Source organism: Neopsephotus bourkii, unplaced genomic scaffold (genome assembly GCF_033783945.1).
Source record: "Neopsephotus bourkii isolate Nb327-2 ecotype Australia unplaced genomic scaffold, CSIRO-AGI_Nbou_v1 NB_1574, whole genome shotgun sequence".
Lineage (NCBI taxonomy): Eukaryota > Metazoa > Chordata > Aves > Psittaciformes > Psittacidae > Neopsephotus > Neopsephotus bourkii.
The window spans coordinates 2,693,124-2,718,532 of record NW_026902050.1 but is presented as its reverse complement, the minus strand read 5'-3'; the positions used below and the strand labels follow the sequence as shown (position 1 = coordinate 2,718,532).

The 25,409-nt window shown below is 39.9% G+C and overlaps 4 protein-coding genes and 1 long non-coding RNA gene across 7 annotated transcripts in view; 3 read left to right on the top strand and 2 right to left on the bottom strand.

The window, feature by feature from the left end:
* Positions 1 to 9,243, top strand: part of WWTR1 (WW domain containing transcription regulator 1) — a 68,760-nt gene extending 59,517 nt beyond the window's left edge. The window contains exons 4-6 of the mRNA XM_061371512.1: positions 2,715 to 2,848; positions 3,389 to 3,501; positions 5,498 to 9,243. Coding sequence (XP_061227496.1) covers positions 2,715 to 2,848; positions 3,389 to 3,501; positions 5,498 to 5,682 — 432 coding nt within the window. The 3' untranslated portion in view covers positions 5,683 to 9,243. The remainder of the gene's footprint in view (positions 1 to 2,714; positions 2,849 to 3,388; positions 3,502 to 5,497) is intronic.
* The window catches only part of PFN2 (profilin 2), a 135,307-nt gene extending 126,035 nt beyond the window's left edge, over positions 1 to 9,272 (top strand). The window contains exon 4 of one of the 2 annotated variants that reach the window (XM_061371516.1): positions 7,569 to 9,272. The gene's annotated coding sequence lies outside the window, so the exon portion shown is untranslated. The remainder of the gene's footprint in view (positions 1 to 7,568) is intronic. The other variant, XM_061371515.1, reaches the window with a different exon arrangement.
* A 1,802-nt stretch (positions 9,273 to 11,074) lies between these two features.
* TM4SF1 (transmembrane 4 L six family member 1) overlaps positions 11,075 to 25,409 on the top strand; it is a 46,477-nt gene continuing 32,142 nt past the window's right edge. The window contains exon 1 of one of the 2 annotated variants that reach the window (XM_061371508.1): positions 11,075 to 11,206. In XM_061371508.1, the coding sequence (XP_061227492.1) occupies positions 11,141 to 11,206 (66 nt within the window). In that variant the 5' untranslated portion in view covers positions 11,075 to 11,140. Of the gene's footprint in view, positions 11,279 to 25,409 lie in introns of both variants that reach the window. The other variant, XM_061371504.1, reaches the window with a different exon arrangement.
* On the bottom strand, positions 14,058 to 18,558 carry TM4SF4 (transmembrane 4 L six family member 4). The gene is made up of 5 exons (XM_061371500.1): positions 18,119 to 18,558; positions 17,769 to 17,858; positions 15,524 to 15,657; positions 14,553 to 14,733; positions 14,058 to 14,271 (listed from the first exon to the last, which is right to left on the bottom strand). Exons 1-5 carry the CDS (start codon positions 18,290 to 18,292, stop codon positions 14,263 to 14,265), a joined length of 588 nt encoding a protein of 195 aa, XP_061227484.1. The 5' UTR covers positions 18,293 to 18,558; the 3' UTR covers positions 14,058 to 14,262.
* Positions 21,828 to 23,974, bottom strand: LOC133222059 (uncharacterized). The gene is made up of 2 exons (XR_009728167.1): positions 23,241 to 23,974; positions 21,828 to 22,119 (listed from the first exon to the last, which is right to left on the bottom strand). It is a non-coding gene; the product is annotated as an uncharacterized LOC133222059 (long non-coding RNA).

Sequence of the window (25,409 nt, the reverse complement as noted above, 5' to 3'; positions counted from 1 at the left end):
TCCATGCCTTTGTTTTTCCTTTGTTAATAGTCTATTCTGAGCAACTTTTTGGAAATTAAGTAATTACTGGGGAGTAAGTTACAGAAGTTACCAGTGGTTTAGGACTTTCCCCAGTACAATATAATATAGAACAATCTTTGTGTCTGTCTGGAGAAAGGCAGTGCCTGTGTCTGTTCTGTAAAAAGCAGGTATGATTGCAGCAATTGTAGGCTAACCTGAGGTTAGAAAGCTTGTAACAGTGACATCAAATTAGGAGTTAGAGTATTCTGAAAGAGGCAGATACTTGGATCTTGAACAGACTTTTCTCAGTTATTTTCAGTAATAGCATTTGATTTTCAGAAATGACAGCAACCAGAATGATAACCAACATGTACTTCATATGTTGGCAAACTAGGGGAAAGGCTTTCTTTTTGCCTTTCACCCCTCTCTTCCCACCCCATACTGATATTACCTTTTTTTAGAATGGAACAATGTCCAGTGAGATTTGAAAATGCACTGCCCTAGTATCAAAACCACGAACTTCACTGCTAGATTGGACTTTAAAAAAAAACCCAAACCCTAGCTGAGTATACCCTGCCTCGTTCTGTCTGTCTTTTCTTCTTCCTTTCTCTTTCTGTGTATCTTTCTTTATGGCTGTCTTTTTTTCTTTCTTGCTGTTTTTCTAGTATTAGCCTTGCTTGTGTTGATGCAGTTGTTAATTATATTTGAACAAATACTTGCAGTATCTTCATGTAGACAGTTAAAAATACAGTCTGACCATTTTCTGAGATTACATTTTGACAAACTCCAGCTGATTTAATTATAAATAGAAGCATCACCAGTGGAGTTGTCATTTAACAAATGTAATGAAATACGTAGGCTATTCAGAATCTTCAGACTGTTCTTAGCGCTTCCCAAATAATGACACCATCTAATGTAAATTATTATTTATCTGTGCATATATTGATATTTTGATTATAAAGGAAACATTGCATTAATTGGCACCAACATAAGTTAATTCCCAATGAATAATTGTTACATTATTCATGAAGAGACCAGACTGGTCCTCCTCAATGACAAAATCAATAGAAAACATAGTAAACTATCATATTCTAGCCTCAAAAACATATTAAGCTTTTTTTGTAGTTGGGAGAATGAATGACTGATTCACTGGAGAGAAGTTTTCTACTAGGATTTAAATGAAATATTCCCATTGTTTATTTCATTAAAAAATACTGGTAAGGTTGAATAAAGTAGGTAAAATACAGATAAAGCTTTATTTTTCTTAGGTCTTAGGATACTTGTGTGGAACATCCTCGTGGAGCCAAACAACCTTTGCATAGACTTCTGTACCACTAGATGTCATGATTGTTTCACAGAGACAATGCTAGAATTATCTTTCAGGAAATTCTGAAGCAAGTTTCTTTTGGCTCTAGTGGCTTGTTTGTCATCCTAATGACAGTACACATGGGACAGGTCATTAGGCAGATGTTATTATTAGGCAGAGGATACATTCTAAAGATTATTGGGTCAAAGCCTTCTTCCAGTAGTTTTCTTTCAGCATTTTACATATTTTATGGTTGCAAGTAGTAATCTTCTGCTTTGGTATATAGCAAATCATGTAATCTAGTAGCAACTCACATAGTTTCAGTGCCTGATTTTTGTCTCTTTTGCACTGGTTTAAACTAAACTGAGAGCAATTTCAGTTAAGGGTAGAAACAAATATGTGGGAGGTTAAGTTTAAGTCTGCAGATCTTAAACTGCTTTATTATTGCCACTCTGGCTCTCAGAGAACTTGTCCTTACTGAACAGTAAACTGAAATTGTAATTTGCGCATTAACATAGCTATAATATGCATGTCAACATGGAAAACTGTCAGCTGGTGTTAGCTGGCCCATGAAGTGTGTCCAGGCTGTCAGGAATCAGTTATAATGTGCAGACCTATCAGTGTTTTATGATGAGGTGACAGACAAGGCGTCTGAAATTATAACATAGGTAATTTGGTTTTATAGGGTGTTTCTCTGGGTTCAGCAAGGCTATAGAGATGCAGCCATTTTGCAGGTCATTGTGTTTGTTCAAGGTTTGACTTCCTCCTGGCTGTCTGCCACTACCATTGTGACAGCTCTGCCAGTAAAGCATTTATATGAGTATTTTGTGATCTGCATCACACAAAGAGAGTGAGGCTAGTTTAAGCAGGCAGACAAACTCTCTGGTTTAGTGTGAAACGTGTTACAAAGTCCTCAGAACGTGTGCCTGCTGGCTGAACTACTGTACTGTCTTCCAGCCATGTAAGTAACTGAAAAGTAGATTCTGTGGTGTTTTAGGGCAGCACAGGTCAGTATGAAAGATGCTGTCTACATTACGACTTTCACACCATTGTAAACAAATAGACATTAGTTAAGTTGCATAGAATTCCTTTCATAAATAAGATATGTGTATATATTGCACATGGTGAGGCACTGGAATGGGTTGCCCAGGGAAGTTGTGAATGCTCCATCGCTGGCAGTGTTCAAGGCCAGGTTTGACAAGGCCTTGGGTGATATGGTTTAGAGCGAGGTGTCCCTGCCTGTGGCAGGGGGGGTGGAACTTGATGATCTTAAGGTTCTTTCCAACCCTAACTATTCTATGATTCTATTCTATGATTCTATGATTATGTGTTCTCTTGTTATAAGACTTCTTGCAGGACTTCTGAGCTGCTGGAATAACTCCTCCCTTGTATTTGTTTGCCTTTTCAGGAAGCTGCTCTGTGCAGACAACTTCCGATGGACTCCGAAAATATGGTCCCAGTTCAGACAGCTGTGAATACACCTGCCATGACACAAGACATGAGGCCTATTACAAATAATGGATCTGATCCTTTCTTGAACAGGCAAGTTCGTGTCCTCTTCATTAGGCAATTAGTCCTGTTGTCTTCTCTACACTTTGAAAGCTGTCTTTCTAAAGTAGTTTCCTATTACTATCGTCTTTTGTACTTACTGTGAACATGGGGTACAGCTGAGTGGCTGACCTGAAGTTTATACTTCTAGAAAGGAATCATAGAAAAATCAAACAAATGGCAACAGATGGTTTTAATTGCACTGTAGGTAGGTGTATGTAGACAACCCTAGGTAGAATAAGTACATAACCTAAGTATAAATAAACTTTTTTTTTTAGGCTGTCAGAACTGTTTTTGTCTAGAGAGTTAGATATACATGTGTGTATTTCAAAATCTACGAGTAGCCTCACTTCAGTTGCTTTATATTTGGGCTGATTTAACAGGACTACATTAGTGGCCAACAGTTGAGAATGAGGCTTAATGACTCAGTATTTAATATCTTACCTACTGTGCCATCTTTTTTCAAAGACCATGATGAGGGACTGTGTCTACCAGAACATCTTTACTGAAGCTTTTTCATATTTTAATTTATAGTGGGCCATACCATTCCAGGGAACAGAGTACTGACAGTGGCTTGGGATTAGGATGTTACAGTATACCAACGACACCGGAAGATTTCCTCAGCAACGTGGATGAGATGGATACAGGTAGAACACTCTGATTTAGCTTAAAATATAATGATACAAATAACTGTGTTATAACAAGTTTTATAATTGCACAACTGAACAATAATCTCTTGCTTTCCTGTGCAAGCGAACAGACTGAGACTGAGGGGAAAAACGCCTAAAAGGTACTTAGTGTCTAGAAGCTTCTCAGCTTTAACTTAGGTTCAGATTGTATGCTTTTACCTTACACTGATATTAAACAAAAGAAGTAAAAGTTGGAAAATGTGAGCCTTAATTAGTATTTTCATACCACAGTCCAAGGTAGGAGGAGTAAAAATCATAGAATCATAAAATAGTTAGGGTTGGAAAGGACCTTAAGATCATCTAGTTCCAACCCCCCTGCCATGGGCACAGACACCTCACACTAAATCATGCAGCCAAGGCTCTGTCCTACCTGGCCTTGAACACCCCCAGGGATGGAGCATTCACAACTTCCTTGGGCAACCCATTCCAGTGCCTCACCACCCTAACAGTAAAGAATTTCTTCCTTATATCCAATCTAAACTTCCCCTGTTTAAGTTTTAACCCATTACCCCTTGTCCTATCGCTACAGTCCCTAATGAATAGTCCATCCCCAGCATCCATATAGGCCCCCTTCAGATACTGGAAGGCTGCTATGAGGTCTCCACGCAGCCTTCTCTTCTCCAGGCTGAACAGCCCCAACTTTCTCAGCCGATCTTCATATGGGAGGTGCTCCAGTCCCCTGATCATCCTCGTGGTCCTGCTCTGGACTTGTTCCAACAGATCCATGTCCTTTTTATGTTGAGGACACCAGAACTGCCCACAGTATTAAAAGTGAGGTCTCATGAGAGCAGAGTAGAGGGGCAGGATCACCTCCTTCGACCTGCTGGTCACACTCCTTTTGATGCAGCCCAGGATATGGTTGGCTTTCTGGGCTGCAAGCGCACACTGCTGGCTCATGTACATTTTCTCATTGACCAGCACCCCCAAGTCCTTCTCTGCAGGGCTGCTCTGAATCTCTTCTCTGCCCAGCCTGTAGCTGTGCCTGGGATTGCTCCGACCCAGGTGTAGGACCTTGCATTTGGCATGGTTAAACTGCATGAGGTTGTCATCAGCCCCCCTCACAAGCATGTCAAGGTCCCTCTGGATGGCATTCCTTCCCTCCAGCGTATCAACCGAACCACACAGCTTGGTGTCATCGGCAAACTTGCTGAGGGTGCACTCAATCCCACTGGCCATGTCAGCGACAAAGATGTTGAACAAGACCAGTCCCAACACTGATCCTGAAAAATCTGGGTTACATTCTTGGTACTCTGGAAAATTAGTCTCACTAGTAAATCTCTTACAATGGCAAAGCTGGATTTGACTTCAAACAATGTATTTAACTGGTCCAGGTTTTCACAGTTAGTTATTTTTACATCATTGTCATCATGTTATTTAAAATACTGAAAGAAATTTCTATGAAATTGACAAGCTTTTTCCCAGATAGTGAAATTATTAGCACTTCCTTACCTGAGCTTCCTTTTGTATTCATCAGAAGTTCTAGATGATGCTAAGAGTGAAAGCCTTCTCTATTAAAGATGTTCATACTTGTTATTACTAATTTACAAAAAAAGTAGTATAATATTGCAGATCTAAATTGCTGTAAGACACTTCCTTCTTTAGTTATGCCCTCAGGACAGCATTCACTCTATGCCAGGGAGCAGGATAGAGGCTTTACATAAGACTCAATCGCGTTGCTCCCTGGATGACTAGTAAATTTGAACTTGTGCTTCCCAAGGGGAAAGTCAGCGGCTGATAGCAAAGATGAGAAATTAATTCTCAGAAGAATATGCATTCTGCAAGCAAGTATAGTCTTGAGGTAACATTTGTAGAGGATGGGAATGCTCACAACTGCTTTCCCATCCCACAGGAGGGTAGGAAAGGGGGAGTCAAATGTTTATATGGATTGTGCTTGTTTAAATTACCCACAAGACGAGTTTTTGGCATTTAAATATTTCTTCTTTACTTTTCCTAGGAGAAACTATACCACAGACGACAATGAACATAAATCCACAACAAACACGTTTCCCTGATTTCCTCGACTGTCTTCCAGGAACAAATGTTGATCTTGGGACTCTAGAGTCAGAAGACTTGATCCCTATTCTCAACGATGTGGAGTCAGTACTCAACAAAAATGAGCCCTTCCTTACCTGGCTGTAATCATTGAATGCTGATTTGGCCTACAATGCAATTCAACATTTGGTTTTCTTCTTGAGATATAGGTAGAATATGTGAAAATGCTCAAGAGATACAACTTACTGCCTTAATGTCTTTTGTTACATCATCTTTATGGTCGGTTTAATCTCTGCCTGGATTTCATTGACACTAATTTAAATATAAAATACACACACATATATATATTTAAAAATACATATATGCATATATATTTATTCCTCTTTACAAACAAGCACACTACTTTACATATCTGTATACTTCTTTACCTTTTCAGACCAGGCAGAAATGTTTCACTTTAAGGACCGAAATTGGGTGGTGTTTGTGCATGTCCCTGACTGAAATCCTAGGTGTTGGTTAGCATTGAAAACCCTTCATGAATCACCAAAGCTAAATACTAGCTCACTTGGTTCAAAAAACATGCACAGCACCAGACCATGAGAGCAGTTTTATTACTGCATTTATGACAATAGTATCAGAAGGGGTTTTTTATCAATTTACTTAAGCTTTAATTTTTATTATTTTTTTTTTATTCTTAGTTACTAACTATGCTGTATGGAATACAGATTAAATCTGATCCATATCAGCCATAATAATTCTCATTATGTATTTGCAAAGGCACAAACAGTACTATTGCAGTTTCTTTTTTTCAGTATATTACTGTATAGTTTTTGGAAAACAAATACTTCCAATCTGAAAGTACCAGAATTGTTTAGCAACGTTTTTATACTACAGTGTTGTTGCAGAATAAACCAGGCTGGTACTGACTGCTGCCTTTTACAAACAAAGTAATGTATTATAAACAAGCATTTTTAAAAAAGATCTTAGATTTTGATGTTTATTATATTAAGCACTACATTTTTTTAACTTAACACATAAACAAACAATTTTTATGTATATAAAATCTTTGTCAAACATCTTAAATGCAAAAACATTCTTTTAAAAGCAGGTCTGAAAATGTGGCATAACCTGTTAATGTCATATGTAGCAGAAAGAAGCCTTACACTGTTTTCATTAATGTTTTAACTGACAATGTCAAAATACATGTAGTTGTTTACATGAAAAAAAGATGGTAACTTTATCAGGGCAGTGCTACAGCAGTATTGGAACTTGTCTGGTAAAGTTACTTAGTTAAGTCTTTTACTTACTGCAGTTGGTATACAGGACACAAGGCGTGTTCTGGGTATTTCTACCTGTTGTATATCCTACAAATACTTCTTTATCAGAGGTTTGGGACTGAGAAGGCATCAAGGACATTAAGCTTGCAGTTCCCCTGAAATGCAAATGAAGTCCTAAAATTCTTAAATATTTTGAAATTATGTTATTTATAATCTGTGAATTTAAGCTTTTTATATTGAAAAATATGTCTTTTTATGAAAGGCATTAAAACTTTTCTCTAACCTTAAGCCGGACTATGTAGAGAGAGAAAGAGATGTAGCACTCAGTGTAAATGTGTTTGGCAGGTCTGATAACACTTAACAAGGTCTTACTGATTCCCCAGAATATTGATCACTAAAAACTTTTTTTTCCATCTGGTTGGGTGAAAGCAGGTGAAAAGGTCAGAGGTGAAGAGATGGGAATGCGGAGGAGGTTTGGAAGACAAATGATCATGTAACAGATGCAGATTCTTGACAGGAAGGGTTGTTGCAGACAGGGATACACAGAAAATGCATCATCAGCATTCAGTAAAAAATGTAATGGAAGAACTTGATACAATGAACTGCCTTGCCAATGGTGAACTGCTGGTTGTACAAGATACCAGAGGGTAGAAAAAAACAGCAAACACACCCAAATTTCAAATTAAAAAAAGAGGTGGAAGGCAAAGACCTACAGTCATAAAGTTTTATTACATAGGGAAAAATAGCTCTTTTAAGGGGTTGGTTTTTTGTTTGGGGTTTTTTTAATAGAAAATGAGATGTGACAGCAGAGTTGTGTCTGCACAGGATTTAATTACTGAATGGGCATTGTGCTTATTTTTTTGAGAGGTTATTTGTTGTTTTGGGATTTTGGATTTTCTTTTTTTTTAATTATTTTTGTGAGTGCCAACTATTGATATAGCAGAAATTTCTTTTCAACGAACAGGGGACCGGGCAGAGCTGACCAATATTACTGTAACTATGATTAATCTCTCTCTTTTAAGGGTGTCTTCAGGTTGTCAGCCTAAACAAAAACCACGTCCTAAGGCTTTGTTCTTTAGTGACATGACTGACTTGGAGATTTATTGGCATCTGATTGTGATGCCGACTTGCAAGGCAACTCTTAAGCCCGGCGTGATTGGCCTAGCAAGCTGAAGGCTGTTGGTGCTAGAACACAGTAGCTGCAGATCTGAGCTCTAGCGTGACTCAGTTGATACTACTCACCCTTAGATTATATTTAGAAAATGCAGTTTTTTCATTTGCTAGTAAGTCTGTACTACTGTAAATTTAAGCTTTGTCATAGTAGAAGATACTCCAAGCAGATCGGGTTCTTTGCTGGTGTGCATTAGTTAACCTGACTTCTGTTTGGCTACACTGATTTCATCAACTACAGGCCATGCTTCTTACAGTGAAACCCAATCTTGTAAGGTCACATAAGATGTTTATCAGAATTGTGAAGCTACAAACTTGATTCCTCTTTTCATTGGTGTTTCACGTGGCTAAGTGTCTTGGTTCAAAGACCTTAAAGAGGTAAAACAATCAGAAATTCTTTCCATATTGCTTCCATAATAAACCAGCTGTGCAAAACAATACTTACAGTGTAAAACAACTGCCAGAACCTTAGGTCAGGTCTTTACTCAGTCATGAACTGAATCACGTTTAAGTTAAAAGCCATTCTTTACTTTACATTGTAAACTTTTCATTTTTGTAATGGAGAGGATGTGTCAGATGAGCAGCAACAACAAAATTATTTTTTATAAAGTTCTCTTTTTCTAGAAGTTTCTAGCTTTAAACAGGCTGTGGCAGAACTTTTAAGTACTCAAAGCATATGCAATTCTTCTGAAACTAGATTTATAGATGCCAATGTTTGCCTATTTCAGGTTTTGAACATTTACTTTACTAAATGCACACTGTCTGCTTGTAGTATAAATACAGCAAATATGCCAGCTGGATAGATTTAATGTCAGCCATCACCGAGGGTGGCATATGTAAGTCTTGGTGATACAGGAGTAATGGGATGTTGTTAATTACAGTTTGTATTCTGGTAATACTGTCAGAATGTAACTTGGGGAGGGATGGGATTTGACTTTTTGACAACAAATGCTGTTTGAGGGAAGGATTTAAATGTCTATTTTAAATACAGAAAAATATGGGTGTTCAGATAAACTTGTTTCCTAATACACTACATCCATGTACATGCTAGTACTTTAACTTTTTTAGTTACTTTTTTCATTTTGTTATATGACATGTGTGAGCATTTGTTTTTAATTTCGAGTACCTTGCAGCAGATTGTATGTATCAAAAGCAGTCAGATCAAACTGTTGTATCCAGGGTTTGATTCTGTTTTTTTTACTATTTCTTTGATCTTGTACATGAAAACCAAATATAAATGAACTTAAAGATTTTGGATGCATATTGGTTTATTAAATTGTTTCTTTTTTATTTTGGAGACTTTAGTATGTGCTTCCCAGGGAACTGTGTAACACTGCTTGGAATACTATTCTGTGCAAAAGGCATAAATCTTTTATTAAATTACGAGCTCTTAGCAAATCAGATGAGTTATTTTACCCATATGTTTTAATTTATTGGCAGTTGTTACAGCCATTAGTGGTAATGGCAGATTTACTTGTAATGCCTACAACATCTTCCTTCCCAGTGCCACCATTACGTGTTTCTTTTAGTGGCACCTTGCAATTGATAATTCACTGACACAAATGTTTTGTTACGATTTGGCTTAATACCTTTATCTCTAAGCAGAAGAGTTAACACCAAGTACGTTTGCTGTCAAGTTCTGTTTGGGGGACTTCAGTGCACAGCTTTCAGCCTGATCCCTTATTCAAGAAGCATCCTAAATTCTGCATTAAGAAAATACTGTCTTCTTTTCCAGGAACAAACCATGAAACCTAACCAACCAGGCTTGTCTTTCCAGCCATGGTACTTGATCCAATGCAACTGTTACTATTAATTAAGTTTAATACTTTTCTTGAATTGTTCCCTCACATAATTTATTCTAATTAATTATTAGAATGCTTCTAACAGTATCTTGCTTTTAACAGAAAGAAGTTGTGGAACCGCCACTAAACAGAAATGCAAAGTGTTATCAGTTGTTTTGAGAAATGTGTTTGCTAATTCATGGTTCATTTACTCGGGAATATTAATCAAGTATTTTTTTTGGCAGAAACACTGTGTGTTTGTTTATGAAGGCCATTTTGTTTGTTCCTAATGAAGCTCGCTCTCCTTCCAAGCTGCTCAGTGGTGCGCTGCAAAGATTGCTGCTCCTGTGTGGTATTGCCTCAGAGCTGTAATAAAACCCTTAGGGAGGGATTTCCCGAGATTGTGATGTGCAGAAAACCCCAGGCATTTCAGAGGAAGCATGTCAGTACTCTGGCTTTCTCAGATAACCGTTTAATGCAGCACTCCTATTGACGGGCCTTCTGTTCTGGTTTCTGTGCATGAGTTCAGGAAGCCATTTCGGGCTGCAAGGACAGCTGCACAGCTGCAAAGGATCCTGGTGCTAGCTTTCTCTCCAGGGTGAGGGTGTGCACTTCACCCCCGGGAATCTCACCTCTCACACCCGTTTGCTGAGAGTTTTGTCAGGAGAGCATCCTGACGTGGCTATTTTCAGTGCGGTACTAACGCCTGTTCTTAAGCCTTTTCACTACCTGGTCCTCAAAGCTTACTCTTCGCTGTACCATCATCAGTGCCTGCATCCCTCACCAGGTACCCTTTTATTCTTCAAAATGCGATGGCTAGAAGATTTTGATAAAATTAAGACCCTACGCTGGGCTAGGCTAAAAGCAAGCCCTCTTGTAACCTGGCGTTTACAGAATTCAGTTAGGAGGAAGGGAGCGAAGACGGGCAGGGCAGGGAGGGCGCGACGGCGGGACTAAGGTGAGGGGGAAGACACCCCCGCCCGAGGCCACTCGGCTCTGCCTAGTCGGGACGCGGCAGGGCGGGTTCCCCCGCCGCCACCTCAGGTGGTCGCTCCTGGGCTGCTGGCCCGCCCTGGCTGCGGCTCCCACCTTGTCCTCAGGAGTGCGGCGGGGCGGCGAGGACGGGAGGAGCGAGGTAGGTGGAAGGGAGGAGGAGACCACTGGGGAGACCGTGGCACCTCCCCGGGGCTGGGCCGAAGGCGGGAGATGCATTCGAGGGCTCCCGCTGTTTTGTTGGCTGGGGCTGTTGCGCAGGTGAGGGATGGGCCGGGATTCAGTCCTTGCTTCCATAGGGTCGGCCCTATGGCGGGTCTCGACACCGCTATTGCTTGGGCGGGGGATGGGTGACTTACGGGAGGAGGCGCGGGGGAAGGAGCAATGGGGCCCGAGGCCGGGCGCTGCCGCTGGTCCTGCACCCTCAGCAGCCGGGAGATTCCCCGGCAGGTGAGATGTGCACACGCAAAGGCAGTGGAGACCTTCCACTGGCGCCCTTTTTCTGCACGTAGCAGTGTCCAAGTATTGCCGTAAACTCAATTAGCACAGTTAGTTGGTAGACTTTATTTCTCAGTGCCAACAAATGATATTTTTCGGTTTAGGTTGTTTGGATCCACAGGTGGGAGCAATTTGTATTTCAGTGAAGGGTCCTGCAGCAAATGAGCAGTGGCAGGTGGAGGATAATGATGGTGCTTCTCAGGTGAAGATGCCTATAAAAAGTCCCTTTGTATTGGCAGAGCTTTTGTAATTTCAGTTAAACGGTGGATTCTATCCCCATGAAAAAGTAATTTGGCACGGAAAAACTTCAAAGGTGTTTTATCTGGAGTTTCGCTGATGTCCATCACTGATACCAGTGTTCACCCTCGGGGCAAAGACCCCACTCGTATCAGTGTGGTAGAGCAAGTCAGTCTCCCCATCCTTGGGCAGTAGGGGTTGTTGCAGAGCTTGCTGTTGTTTGCCTTGTGGCTGGTTACACCGTGAGTAATGTAGAAGCCATGAAGTGTGAGCTAATGTTGAACTGGGAGCAGGTGATGAACATTCAAGACTAGAATGATGTTAGAAAACATTCTTTGCTCTTGGCTAAGCAAATGTCTTTTAACTTTGTGTATGTTAACTTCCTAAGTTTGGAAATGAACCTTTAAAAAAAAGTTGCCAGTTAGATAATGCATCATTCCCGACAGGTGGCGCTGTACTGGTTAATGTATCATCTTGTTGCAGTCTATTGGAGACAATCAATAAAGAGAGCTCCAACTGTATACAGTTTAGCCGTGCAGGGGCACCAGTTTCCGCAGGCAGAAGTTGAAATGCACGGGCTCAGAATCATGTGCACACACTCCACGTGTTGTAATCTGAGTTGTTAAATAACTTGTGTGTTAAATAATTATGTAAACTCTCAGCTGAACCGATGCCCCAGAATTGCTCTCAGCACCCAGTCAACTGGCACTGAGCAGCCAGGTTTTGTGGGTGAATAACGAGGGCCCAGATAACACGTGCATCTCTGAGATTTTACAGACAATACTAATATTTTTCCTTTAAGCTACTAGGATTTCTACATCTGTGTAAGCATTGATATTTGTACACACAAACTGAGTGTGGTGTTCAAGTTGGTAAGGACTACTGAGGTCAGGTTTAACTCTTTCAGTTCTCCCTGTTCGTAGTTTTTCTCTTGCCAACGTCTTTCTGTTTATGTCTAACACTGTATGCTCTTTATCTGTAACTTCTCTACTAGGAGTAGTGCTGGCCCATTACTTCTTTCCCTGTCACAGCGATCTGTGATCAGTCCCACCCCTTGATTTTACTGGATGCCTTGCTCAGGAAAAACAGAGGGAGCTATCTCCAATTGCTGCAGAATTGACAATTGGATAAGTGTGATTCCCAGGAAGTTAAATGCTAGGTGGGAGCCTCAGATGTTAATCACAACTGAATAAATTTAGGAACAGTACTGTTGGCTCTTGAAAATGCTAGATCAGCTAAGCTGCTGATTCCAGTTCATTTATGCTTGTTCAATGCATCCCAAGGCCAAGGTGCAAATGCAGTCCGGGTTGAGATGAAATCTGTGTGCCTTGTTTCAGTATCTACTAGGTATTAGCTCATGTTAGAAAACCACAATGTACTTGGGCATCTTTTAAGCATTGACTCATGAACCACCTGTTGGTTTTGGTTTTAGGTATCGTAGCTCCTCTCTGTTATTTGTTATCCCAAGTCTCCCACAAAGATTTATGTATTCTGTTTATTAATATATCAAAATTGTACGCTATGCAGTGACCCATCCCTTTCTTCACTGGTGCTTGGAAACATTCCATGTTCCCAAAGGCTTCATATAAATAAAATGAAACAAATGTGAGATGAGGTGCAGGACAGCTGCTAACCACAGATGAAAGAATAGATGTAGGATAGTTGCATCAGTGGGTGGTGGTATAAAGGGTGCTCTCGGATTCCCCAGCAATGCAGTAGAACAGGTGGGAGAAACAGCTGTTTCTGAAGATGTTCGTTTTATCATTACTTTTATCATCTTGCACAATGTATCACTCAGGCTGCTTTGCTTTTGTTAATGTACCTAAAACTAGCTATTTCACATTTTTGCATGTTGCACACCAGCTTTTAGTGCTTCTGAATACTTTTTAAGTTCTTGAGATAGCTCTAATATAGCTGCAGAGTACATGAATACATTTTCTGAAAGCACAGGCCACACAATCATCTGAACTTGGAGATTTTTAAGAACAGGTTACACAAATGTCTTACAAAATATTTAAGTGGTGTTTGTGCTGCCTTTACGTGCAAAGGTAGGCTCCTAGACCTGTTAATCTGTGACTTAAGTCACTGCATCACCTTTGTTAGATGAGAGCTCACAGTGAGTTAGTGCCATGAGCAGGGAGATAAAAGCCCTTCATAAGTAGGAACAGATTAGTTTACTTACGGTGACTATTTCTATGTCATTAAATTACACCGGCTGCATAGTTTCTGTATGAGAGATTCAAGATGAGGATTACAGTTCTAGAATGTATTTCAGCATGTAAACATCTCTTGTTAATGGGGACCATTTTAATCATAATGGGTTTGGAAAAGAGAAGTCCTCACTTTTCCATGTAACATAAACATACTTAAAAAAAGTTAGACTTGTGGTATTTCCATCTGATAAACCTCAAGAGAAAACAGACACAACTGCATTATAGCTGAGCTGGTACCAGCAGCATTTGGTGAACCCCAGTGGGAAAGTTGACTCAGGAAAGAAAATATTTTGCCTGAGAATATCCTCTTTTAGACAGAAACTGTTTTACAAAAATAAATATGAATGTTAGAGTTAAATTTCACTTATTTTATTCTGTTCTATGATAAAGGCTTTCAGGAAGTTTGGAAAGGGAGTCAGAGCTTCTTAAGGGGAAGTGCCCTTCATTCTCATCTTCTTAGCCAGATATGATGCATCTGAAAGCTGCTTTATGCAACGGCTGCAAAAAGGAGCCTCCCAAGGTAAAGGTTGTGCGCAATATTCATATTCTTTAGACAGTTCAAGATCCCTGGAATAATAAAAGCATGGAGATAATTTAGTGGCTACCACTCCTGTCACTTTCAAATGTTTTTATGATTTCCTAGTAGCTATGGAATAAACAACATAAATATGGACTGAAATAGTATTTTCAGCAGCTGGGGACATTGTAGGGCTTCAGCTACACTTAAGAAAACATCGTCATGGCACTGAATAAAGGCTAGTTTAGTTTTTCAGACTGTCAGCTAGTCAGGTATGCATATAACTATTATCAGTAGAAAAAACAGCAAAAGAAAACAGTCAGTTGCTCACCCCACAACATTTGCAGTCCCCACAGATTGTTCCAAACAGGCCATTCACCACTTGGATACCACAGAGCACTGCCTGGATCCCACTCATGATGAGCAGCAAGGAGAAGAGGGTCAAGTTCCAAGGGACAATGTTTTCAGGTGACTGACAAATGTTCCACAGTGTATGGTTAGAAAGGTAATCCCTGTGAAGAAGATGATGTGAGCTCACAGAGAGGAAGTCTGTCACAAGCTGTCACTGTTGTGATACAGCTGAGTCTCTGTTAGCTTCAGTTAGTGCAAGAAACAATTTCCATTATTGCACTGGTGCCACATATCTAGAACATAATTTTGTTTAGGTTCTAGGTCAACTGAAGCAATTGACTGCGGAAGACTGCATTAAAGATTCTGAGACAGTGAGGAGTTTACCCCTCGTTGATCTGTTCTGCTCGCGCCTGCTCTCCTTGACAATACATTGTACCCTGCTTTCTGTTGGACCTTTGCTGGTTTCAGCCCTCAGCAACTGGATTGCTAGGGGTTGCTCATATTCTTTACACCAGCTCTCTGAAAGTGATAAATATACATGACAGCAAATACGTTTGAGCTGCAGAGTGTGAGGAACAGACAACTTCCAAATTCCATAACCGAGATAAAATAATAAATTGATACTAATTATTTGCATGCCATCAAATTTCAATATAAAATGTCACTGCTGTTCATCTAGGTGGAATTTATCCTCATATACTGCTTATCATTCCAGGAGTAACCTAGAAAGCTTTGCGTTTCCCTCTATGGGCTCGTTTAAAACTCACTAGTTTTAAAGTACTCACTATTCTTTGTATCTGCTCTTGAGCCTTACTTAGTATTGCTGTGAGTTCCTGGCTCTTCCAAGAGCTTCTGTCTTGTAGACAAATAGTATAATTACAGATTTGAAAGTTAAATCATACCACAAAATTAAAACTTGTAACTTTTTTTTTTCTGATTGTGTTGTCTCACCCGTCTTTGAAAGGATAGGTCCACTCTGTTCCAGTGTTGCATTTAGGGCCTCTGTTTAGGGCTACTGCTGACAAAATAAAGCAGTATCCAGCTCCCACAACTCCAACTGCAGCAAATATTACAGAAGAAAACATCTGATGAAGAGAAAAATCATGTTATTTTTTGTTTTCATTCAAACAATGAAATGTACCCTATTAATGTGAATGTGTATTCCCTGAATTTATCTCTTAAAGGTCCTACACTCTGAACAGCTGAAATGTATTAATTCACAATTACATACCAGATGTGTAACACATACCTACACTGGTATTTAAAAGCTTTAAAACAATTGGCACCATTTGTCTGAAGGCAAAAGGGTTGGACGCTGCCACAGTAGATGGCACTCCTCCCCTTCAGATAGTGTTTGTCCAACAGTCCTCATCTTGTTCAAGGTCTTCAGTTTCACTGAAGGGGAAGTCTTTCTCAAGACATACAAGCAAGACTGAGGTCTTGGACCACTCAAGACATTAAAGAAGAGAATCTACAGTATGCTTTACAAGTTGGCTTTGGTGTCTTGGTCACATTTGTACCAAGTAATTACAGTTTTTATTCCTTAGTCTCCCTTTCAGGTTTCATTTTGGTATACTTTATCTCCTCTCAGGTACTTGTCAGCGTTAGTTCTACTAGTGCAATTGGAATGGATTGGAAAGGACATCTTTATCTTTCTGGCTTTCCATTATGGCATTTTTATATACTGATCTGAAAATAATCCGATATACTGACATCAGATGTGTAATATGATATGTACTGATATGTAAGTAGACATACCGATAATGCAAAAACGAATAATGCAAAAACTAATGCTCTGCTTGATTTCTGAAGCACTTGTAGCCATAATAGTTTGTAGGTAAAGCTAGTGCATTTTATTGGATCAAAGAGATATTGGTAGGGAAAAAAAATATTACTTTTATTCAGCTTTTTTTCAGACGTCATCACAAGACTCTTGCCTTGACTGTTGATACGCATTTTTATGTTGATATAGCTGATGGGGCTAACAAATAATAGCAGCGTTTCTGCTAACATACAAGACCAAATTCAGTCCTCAGTCATGCTGTGGTAAGGCCACTGGGACTCTTTCGGTACAGTGTACTTAATACTAGTGACTGCATTAATAACACCCAGTTTCTCAGCTGCATTCTCACAGGAATCCTCAGTAAGGCTCTGCACCGCAGGATGTCGGTTGCTGTATGGGCAGCACTGTGTGCGTGGCTCCGCCTACGTGCGGCAGCGGGCACAGCTTTGGAGGCGCTCACCGCCGGTCACCCACGGTGTAACTGTGCTGCTGGTTCAGCTGCACCGCAGGGGTGTGAGTGGCCCCCCAGCAGCAAAACATTAGTAATTTTTATAGTCCCTGAGTTATGCGTGGTCTTCAAAGCTAAACTAAGATATGTTCACTGCTAACAGAACATTGATAACACAGCGTGGTGAGGGAAGGCCCCTTGTTAACCTCATAGTTGTGATTCTTTTCCTATTTGCTTTTTCCTTTTTTTTTTTTCCTTCTCCAACTTGAAAGCCTGCTTCTTTGTGAAAAAGTGTAATTATGTACTCAAGCCAAACAATTTATTTCGAAAGGACAGACTTTCCTAATAGAAATATATTTATTTTTAATTTAATCTCATTTTTAAACCAAAATGCTTTAAATGTTTACTAGTATCTGGAGATATCCATTTAAAACTTTTCACTTCTCATGTGAAAGGAAGCTATGAATTCAAAGTGGAGCCTGGTATATCTGGCTTTAAGTAGAAGGTTGGATTAGGTGACCTCTCTGTGGTCTCTTCCAACCTGAAATTTCTTATGAACCTAATGAGATACCTGCAGCCCAAGGTGTGAGCCTGCAGTGAGTTGGGAATGTAGTGTGCAACTGTCAGAATAATTTTTAAAATGACAACAAAAAAATGTCTAAAGAGAAAACTGTCATGCTTTGCAAAACTAAGCGCAGATCTTTCAGAAATTAGTTTTAATTGTGATAGCAACTGTATCTTGTGATAGCAAAATACACCAAGTTGTCATACGTGTGACACAGAATCAAAGGCATAATGCAGTTTTTACAGCCTCTATTTCTACTTCCCAGCACTCAGACAAATAGCTGATTTGTGTCTTACACTCTGATCAGCATTTGTACAGTGTCTCAATGACTGTGAGCAGAAGATATATGTATTGGTAATAATTTAGCTTTTACTTCTTTGCAGTGTTTCTTCTCACTTACCGCAAACCTCTTTCCACAGCCCTCATTACCACAGCATCCACAGCAATCATTATTCTTAAGGCCCAAAAAAACCAAGGCAGGAAAGATCATCTAACAATAACAAAAATACAGTTTGAATTAGGATGACTTCAAGTTACATTTGCTTTGTAATATAACAGTTCTCTGGGGTTTTTTTCTTATCGCTAAATTAAGCTACTTAATGCAAAACTGTTGGATGACTTGTAACTGATTTATCAGAAAAGATTTTGCAGTTGTGGAACCTGCATTTGAAGTACTGAAGAAATTCAGCAATGCAAAGTGATGGTGTGGGTGGGAGGGAAAGGTGGGAATATCTGGATTTATATACTCACCAATACACCAGACCCCAAGATCCCTCCGAAGTACCAGACCTCATTCGTAATGTGCTGATTGTCGTTAGCCACTTTTCCTCCAGGGAAAAACAACAAAATGTTAGCGAGGGTACATAGCACAGCCAGGGGGATAAGAGTGGTTCCCAGGCACTTAGCACAACTTCCCGTGCACATTGCTTTTTTAAGTAAGTGGTAAATGCAGTTGAAGGCAGAGGAAAAAGTCTCTTTGATGTTCTTAGAGCTGCTCTATAAAAAAGAGCTCCTCGGTGTACTTTACAGAATCCAGTTTTTGCTGTGTCTTTAGAGGAGCTGAGCCTGTAGAATGCTCCCTTCAGAGATGTTGCTGCAGTTGACCAGAAATGCAGTGTGCTGGTTATTTATACATTCTTGCAGCCATGATGTCAATTTTCTCAACGTCTGTAAATGAAATTACGTTCAATGCAGCCTCTCATTTTACTATGACAACCAATAACCTCTGTTAATATTTTACTAATATGGATGAGGTGTTTCATTATCTGAGCGCAGGTCATGGGCAGATACCCTTCTTAGTTTTTACAACACACAGTGCTTCTTCACAGTACTTCTTTGTAAAGACTGACATGAAAGCACGTAACAAATCAGCTGATGTTAAGAACCAGCCATGTGCAATGGGAAAGTTCTAGTGAATTTTCTTTGGGAAAGTTGAGCTACTAATTTGTTATTCTGAAGCACTCAATTAATAGATTTGTAATAGGTAATGAATTTTTATGGAGGCAGTGCTTTGCAGCTGGTATCTCCGGAAGGCTAATCATCAGAAGTTTCAGTGGACTTGCTCTTTATATTGTGTTATTTTGTGTTCTCTAAGGATAATGCGTTCCCTCAAAGCCCCGCACTTCATTTTCACTCAGACAAAATTTCCACTTAAAATTATGCTGCATGTGGCAGGCAGGCTCAGGAGCTCAAGCAGAGCCTCACTGGTTTAGCATACAACGTTTTATTCAAGCAAGCACTCTTTTAAACCAGACTCTGCAGATCTTTAACAGGAACTGGATACCTTCTCTATCATATTTATACTTGGTATATTGTCCTGTTGAACTTGTATTAGGATAATATTTCCCAGCAATCTTCATTCCTAGCAAATAGTGATAGATGCAGTTCCATGTATTTTGAGATGGACAACAGTTTCCACTTTACTCAAAGGATAAAGCTCAGGAAATTCTCATTCAAATTTGAAATAAGTTTTTAAAGGTGTTTGAACAAAATCAGAGCAAAATCTGATGAAGTTCATGATAATGAACTGTCCAAAAGCTGTATTGAACTGTCCAGAGCTATGGCTTCGGGTTAGGTGGCAGTGCTGAATAAGCTGGTTTTCACAGCCACCATCCTTACAGAAACGATGCTGAAAGAAGTCCAAGTCACTGTTCATCTAGACTAATTCCCTAATCTGGTTCATCACAAGCCGCACTAACAATTGTGCAAATACAGGGCAGCAGGGAGAGCAGGAACAGGGATGCCTTGAGACACCACTGATGCTCAAGAACCAGGGCGTGGGCCTCTCAGCTTTAGGCTGCTGTGCAGAAACAGTAGCAGTTTTACTAGACCAGAGGGTCAAACCTGATGTTTCTAGGTGAGTATCTTTTTAAGGTAACAGTAACAATACTAGAAATCCTACTTAATTATGTATGGAATGCTTGTAGTCATGAGGTGCAATTGGAAGGGTTGTCAGCTTGTGAGAGGGCTCTCCAATACTTTTTCTCCTGAAGGTGCCAGTAGGATTGAACACAGGTACTCTCTCTGACAAATAGTGTATTTTGGGGTTCTAATGTAAAATATGCATCAAATGTAAAGAAAATTAATTACTATTAACTTAGATATGGTGCTGGGTATAGTCCTGTTCTTTTCAGTAGCTAAATTCTCTCTAACTTCAGGCAGAAAGGATAATGGTCTTGGGTTTTTTTTCATAGAAAGATGAAACTATGAAACCCATTTTCATGTCAGGCATAAGATGTGAGTTTTGAGCTTCATGTTTGCTTCAGGGAGCCTGCTCTCAACCTAAGGAAATTATCACAGTACTGTGTAATCTTTGCAGGTAAAAAATTAGCTCACTTATTTACTGTGTACTCACTTGGCATTAAGTGGAGCAATTTCGCTGAAGAAATCTTACTTATTCCAGAGTGTTCTTCTGTAGATACTAGGGATTAACTGGGCAAATGTTAAAGGCTGTCAGGTTCCTTACTGTACTGATTCTGTTCTCTGATAACTCTGAAAACCATTATGATGAGGTGAAAGTATGTGCATTACCCAGAAGATGCAGAAACTGGGAGGTGAGATAGGAAAAAATAGATGTATCTAAATTAGACATGAGCGTTTGGAGGTTACCCCTTTTTACTTGGTTTGTGATTTTAATTCTTAAATTACAAAACACCAAAGCAGAAATCTAAGACATTGAAAAAGCCTGGGAGGTGGAATAATATTTGTAAAAATAAGTGAAGCACCAGGACTTGCACTGCAGTAAGTCCTAGAATCACTAGAACTGCAGAATTCTGAAATCAGCTCTTTGTCCTTTTAAAATGGGGTGGAAGATGGGAAACAGACACAGGTGGACAGAACAGTAATGGGATCAGATCCACCTCTTTTCCACCCAAGCTATCTATAACTACACCACTGATTTAAATAGAAATAGATCAGATTCGCATAGGGGTGTATTTCACATCAGAATATATCAAATCTATGTTTCAATCCTATTCAGTTTATTACATACAGATTAGATGGCACATTTATAAAAACAACAAATCAAACTCTCCAGAACTGTTCTTAGGAAATTTTTCTTCCATAGAGGTAGGAATTTCTTTACTCTTGTAGTCAGCATGTCCTCTTCTGGGATCTGCCTGCTGCGCACTGACTTTGTACAGTAGCATTGCACTTTGGCATGAAAGACCTTTTATGAATCACATTCAACAATGAGAGGTGAATATTTTATTGGTCATTCAGCTACTCATGTATGACATGTCCATGTCATTCATTCACCTGCAGCACGTGGAGTTTTCCAAATGAACTTTCTGAAAAGTTTTGTGCCTAAGAGTGGTGTTAGCAGGTGTATAAAATTTGTGGCTAAGCTCAGTTCAGGGCCAGTACCTCTTACTTGGCATTCTGCCTTTAACAAGAACCTGAATAAAAGTATTGTGGCAACCTTCTGTTAGATACATACATATTAGAAAATAAAGGCAGTTGGGTTTGGTTGCAGGGGTTTTTTTATTATTAACTAGTTGATAAGTTAATTCTGTTGCAATTATATATTCACGGTCCAAATTCTTCTTTCACGTCATGAGATGCTTGCATAATTGAAACAGCAGATAAACCAGTGGATCTAAAGATGAGACATCATAGGCTGATAAAGATGCATATCCGCAAATCTGGAAGAGTTTTCGGATTGCAGAATAATGAGAAACACCAGTCTATTGACTTTAGGTTGTATAAACATAGGTGGAATAAATTAGCCTGTTTAACATATTTGGGGTTAAAAGGTTGATTTTATATATATTCTGTGATTTCTGGGAGCTCTGCTATATGGTGCAAGGCTGTTTGCTGGGAAGAAATTTTTAATAGCCCTCTTCACTGAAACGTTAAGTTGTATGATGAAGATTAATCAAAATCTGAATGTATCTTCCATGGATTGTATTTTGAAATTGTGGCATATGCCACGTTTTAGGTTAACACACTGCCGAAGTAATCGTATGTATTGTTTTGAGTATTAGGAAGACCAGAGGATGGTTCTTTGGTGAGGATCACTTCTAGGAACAAACATGCCTGTAGTGCTGATGTCTCTAGTGCTAAGTAAACTCATGATTCCTTAGAAAATCACACTAGTTTACCTTGTAAAAAGAAGTTCCGGTATTTAGTAAGACAAACTTTGACTGGCTTCTCAAGTTTGCAACATGGATGAAGTCCACAGGTTCTTGATGCAGATCTAGCAGGACAGTCTGGATGATGGCAGTGATGGTTCCCAGTGGAGTTGAAGATCCCTGTCAAGCACAGTGCATTCAGTACTATGAGCACAGGTAGCTTTAGGAGGAGCCAGTTGATGATTAATTGAACAGTTTCTGGGAGTTGCACTTCATTGAGTTGTCTTGTTGTGTCATTGTGATTCCTCTTTCAGCCATCTTGCAAGGCTGTGAACAATATAAGCTGTTTGGCTTGTGTTCAGAAAGCGTTACCCTTTACATCCCACTCTGCTGAGCCACAGCAATTGCCTCAGGAAGTTCTGGGAGATGCCTTCCACAAAGCCCATGCTGCTTTGGCCTGTGTCATGTATAACCTGGGAGCTGAATGTACCTGACCTCCTCCTCATGGAACAGATACTTTTGGAGCCATTGCTGCTGTTAGCTGGGCCCCTAAAGGAGAGAGGACCATCTGGTCCCATGAGTGTAAAAGCAACATGCTTTTTACACATGACCACTGAGAGCATTTTGAAAGGTTCATAAATTTAATATTTCAGTCCAAGAAGGGCAGCTATTATGCAAAAGAAAAGCAGAGAGAGAAACAAATTAAGAAGTCTTGACCGATAGCACAGTCTACACGTGGTGTTCAGTAGGATGTCAGGCCAATGTAAGCAGTTTTCATGGCTTTCTGTATCCTGCTATTGCTTCTGTGGCAAAGGATTCAGAACTTGAAAACTCTCCATACTTTACCTGGTATGTTAAATAGACTTTCATGACATTCCCAGTGGATAGAGAGCATGTGTAATCTGGCTCCCAGTTACAGCAGTGACAGGAACAGGCACAGGGAAAATATTTGCTGTAGCTGGTATATAAATCTTGTTTTTTCTCCTCCTTCTCTGTCTGATTGTCAGAATGTAGCTATTTTGCAGTTGTGAATCTTGGCTTGCAATAAGGGGAAAAGGTTTAAATGGTATTGCACCCAGCAACCTGCCATCCTGATTTACTGCAAGTGATTCAAAAGCAGATGCTTCTACCAGGCTCTTGCTAGGCTTTCAAGCTGAGCTTCACAGCAATCCTGCTCTTGCACTCACCAGCTTTGTCAGTATCACAGAAAACTAGCCAGACTCCTCTGTTCAACTATATTATTATTTATGCATGGCCTTATTAAACTACTGCCAACCTTTAGGTGAGAGGTTAAATTACACTTGTCAGCAAGGACGGCTTAAGAGGAAGTGGTATTCAGCCTGAGCTGGAAAATAAAACTGAGACTGGCTCAAGTCTTTTTCCAGGGAAAAACTGAGTGACTCAAACCCCTTTGAGATGAACTGGTTGTGCTTCCCTTCCATTCTAGTCCACATTTTCCAACTCTGGCCATCTATCTGGGAGGGGAGGAGAACCAGCGAGACCATTGTCAGGCATCAGCCACAACTGCTTTTCCTGGAATAAATACTCTGTTGTGGAGACTGTGAAGGCGGGTAACTGGGGTGGAGGCAGTCTTTCAATGTTGTGTCATGCTGTCCTGTGCAACAGTGTTTTCCTAGCAATTGTGGAGTCGCAATGGAAGGCACTCCTTTCTGGAATGCTGTTAGAGGGTGTTTCCTCACCTCACCTCCTGAATCACACAGAGTCTTTGCAGAGAAAGGTGAAATGACATTTTCCTATGGAAAATTGACACTAATAGGAGGCCACTCAAACAGTTTTGGTAGTTTCAGTAGGATGTATCAGTGATGATACCTTATCAGTTTTTTGCCTGGTTTCTAAAGACACAGGCAGTGATCTGAAAATTAAGTGAAGACTGAGAGGACACAGATAATTTGAAATACAAAGGATAAAAATAAATATAAATACAGCTACATGCTCTGTGGCTGTATATAAACCTGCAGAATGCATGGGAGCTGGTAGCTGTTAAATGATAAAGTTCAATAATTGGAAGCAGTGACCTTGAAACAGAACCAGATGTAGCAGTGGTGGTAACCTGAGAAGTAAATTATCGTGGGTGCAGCATACACTATTTAATCATCCTTCTCTCAGTACCTGGGGCTAGTCCCCTGAGGTACCACACAGTACTATTGTTACAAGAAGTTTCTTTTTTTCATTGTTGCCATGGATTTCTTGCTAATCTTGGTAATCTGATTTTGTTTGGATAGGTGAATGTTATTTAACGTATATTTTGATGTATCTATGAATTTTTAATTGCAGATAGGTGTGTTTTGGTCAGTTCTTGTGTCAATGACTGTACTAATTAGACAGTTATGACCCAAGGCCATGAGTTCTTGCAGTTATGATTTGTGTAGCTGCTTCCATATTCTAAATGTAGTTTGGATATCTTGAGCTTCATAAGCTTCTGTGAGAAATATTGATCCTGACTCCGATTAAGCCAGGGAGGATTTTGCTACGAATTTGTAGGTAGGATGGACTTACATAGATGAAACCAGGTCTGTTCAAGACCCTGCTGCAAGTAAGTTTGTGTGTATGTATGTTTATATATATTTCATATAGATGGTGACATACTGATCTCAAGCAAGAAATACAGAAAGAATTTCCTGCATAAAATCACTCTTGAACACACTTTATGTGATGTGGTATTTGATTTTGTGTTGTGCCATTGTATTGAGGACTAGAGAGAAACTGGTAAGCTGTGGACCAAGTTCCTTTTATTTCAAAAGAGAACAAAGAAGAACGAGTTGAAAAATGTCTCCCTTCATGTTACCCCAGTCTTCACTGCAGTGAAGGATCACAATAGTACGAGCTGTCCTCTGGAGAACAGAGGACAGAACTGCCACCCAGTTCTGATACCAGTGTAGTGAGCCCAGGTAGACATACAGAGGGGACAGACCTCATTCCTCTTTGGCAGCAACTCAGATGGGCCACACCTTCTCTGTGGAATGCATGGATATGGAATGCATGTCAGTGGGATGCTAGGAGAGGAGGATTGCATAAATGGGTCTGTGTATATGCAGAGTAAAAGCTATCATCAACCTTTTGACACAGGAGAAATTAATTCCTTTTTGTATTCACAGATGTCTCTGTCAAACCAGGAGGCTAGCAGTGCGGTGAGGCATGTGAAAGTAGCAAAGGGAAAAATGCCCAAGAGAAAACTCAGTATCATGGGCTTCCCTATGACAGTGTTTTCCTGTCCCAGCCCCAGCTGCCAGACTTCCCCCTGGCCTCTGAGCACAGGCTGGAAACATGCACGGTTCCCCTAGTATCGTTTGACCTTTGTTCTCTTCCTGACATTTCTGTTCAGATAAGAGCTTGTGACAGATGTAGTTTGGCCTAGGTGGTATTTTAAGTTGCACATTGATTGTGAATACAGAAAAGCAAAGTATCCTGATGAACAGTATTTAAGAGAAGTGGGCTGGGAGGCATGTTAG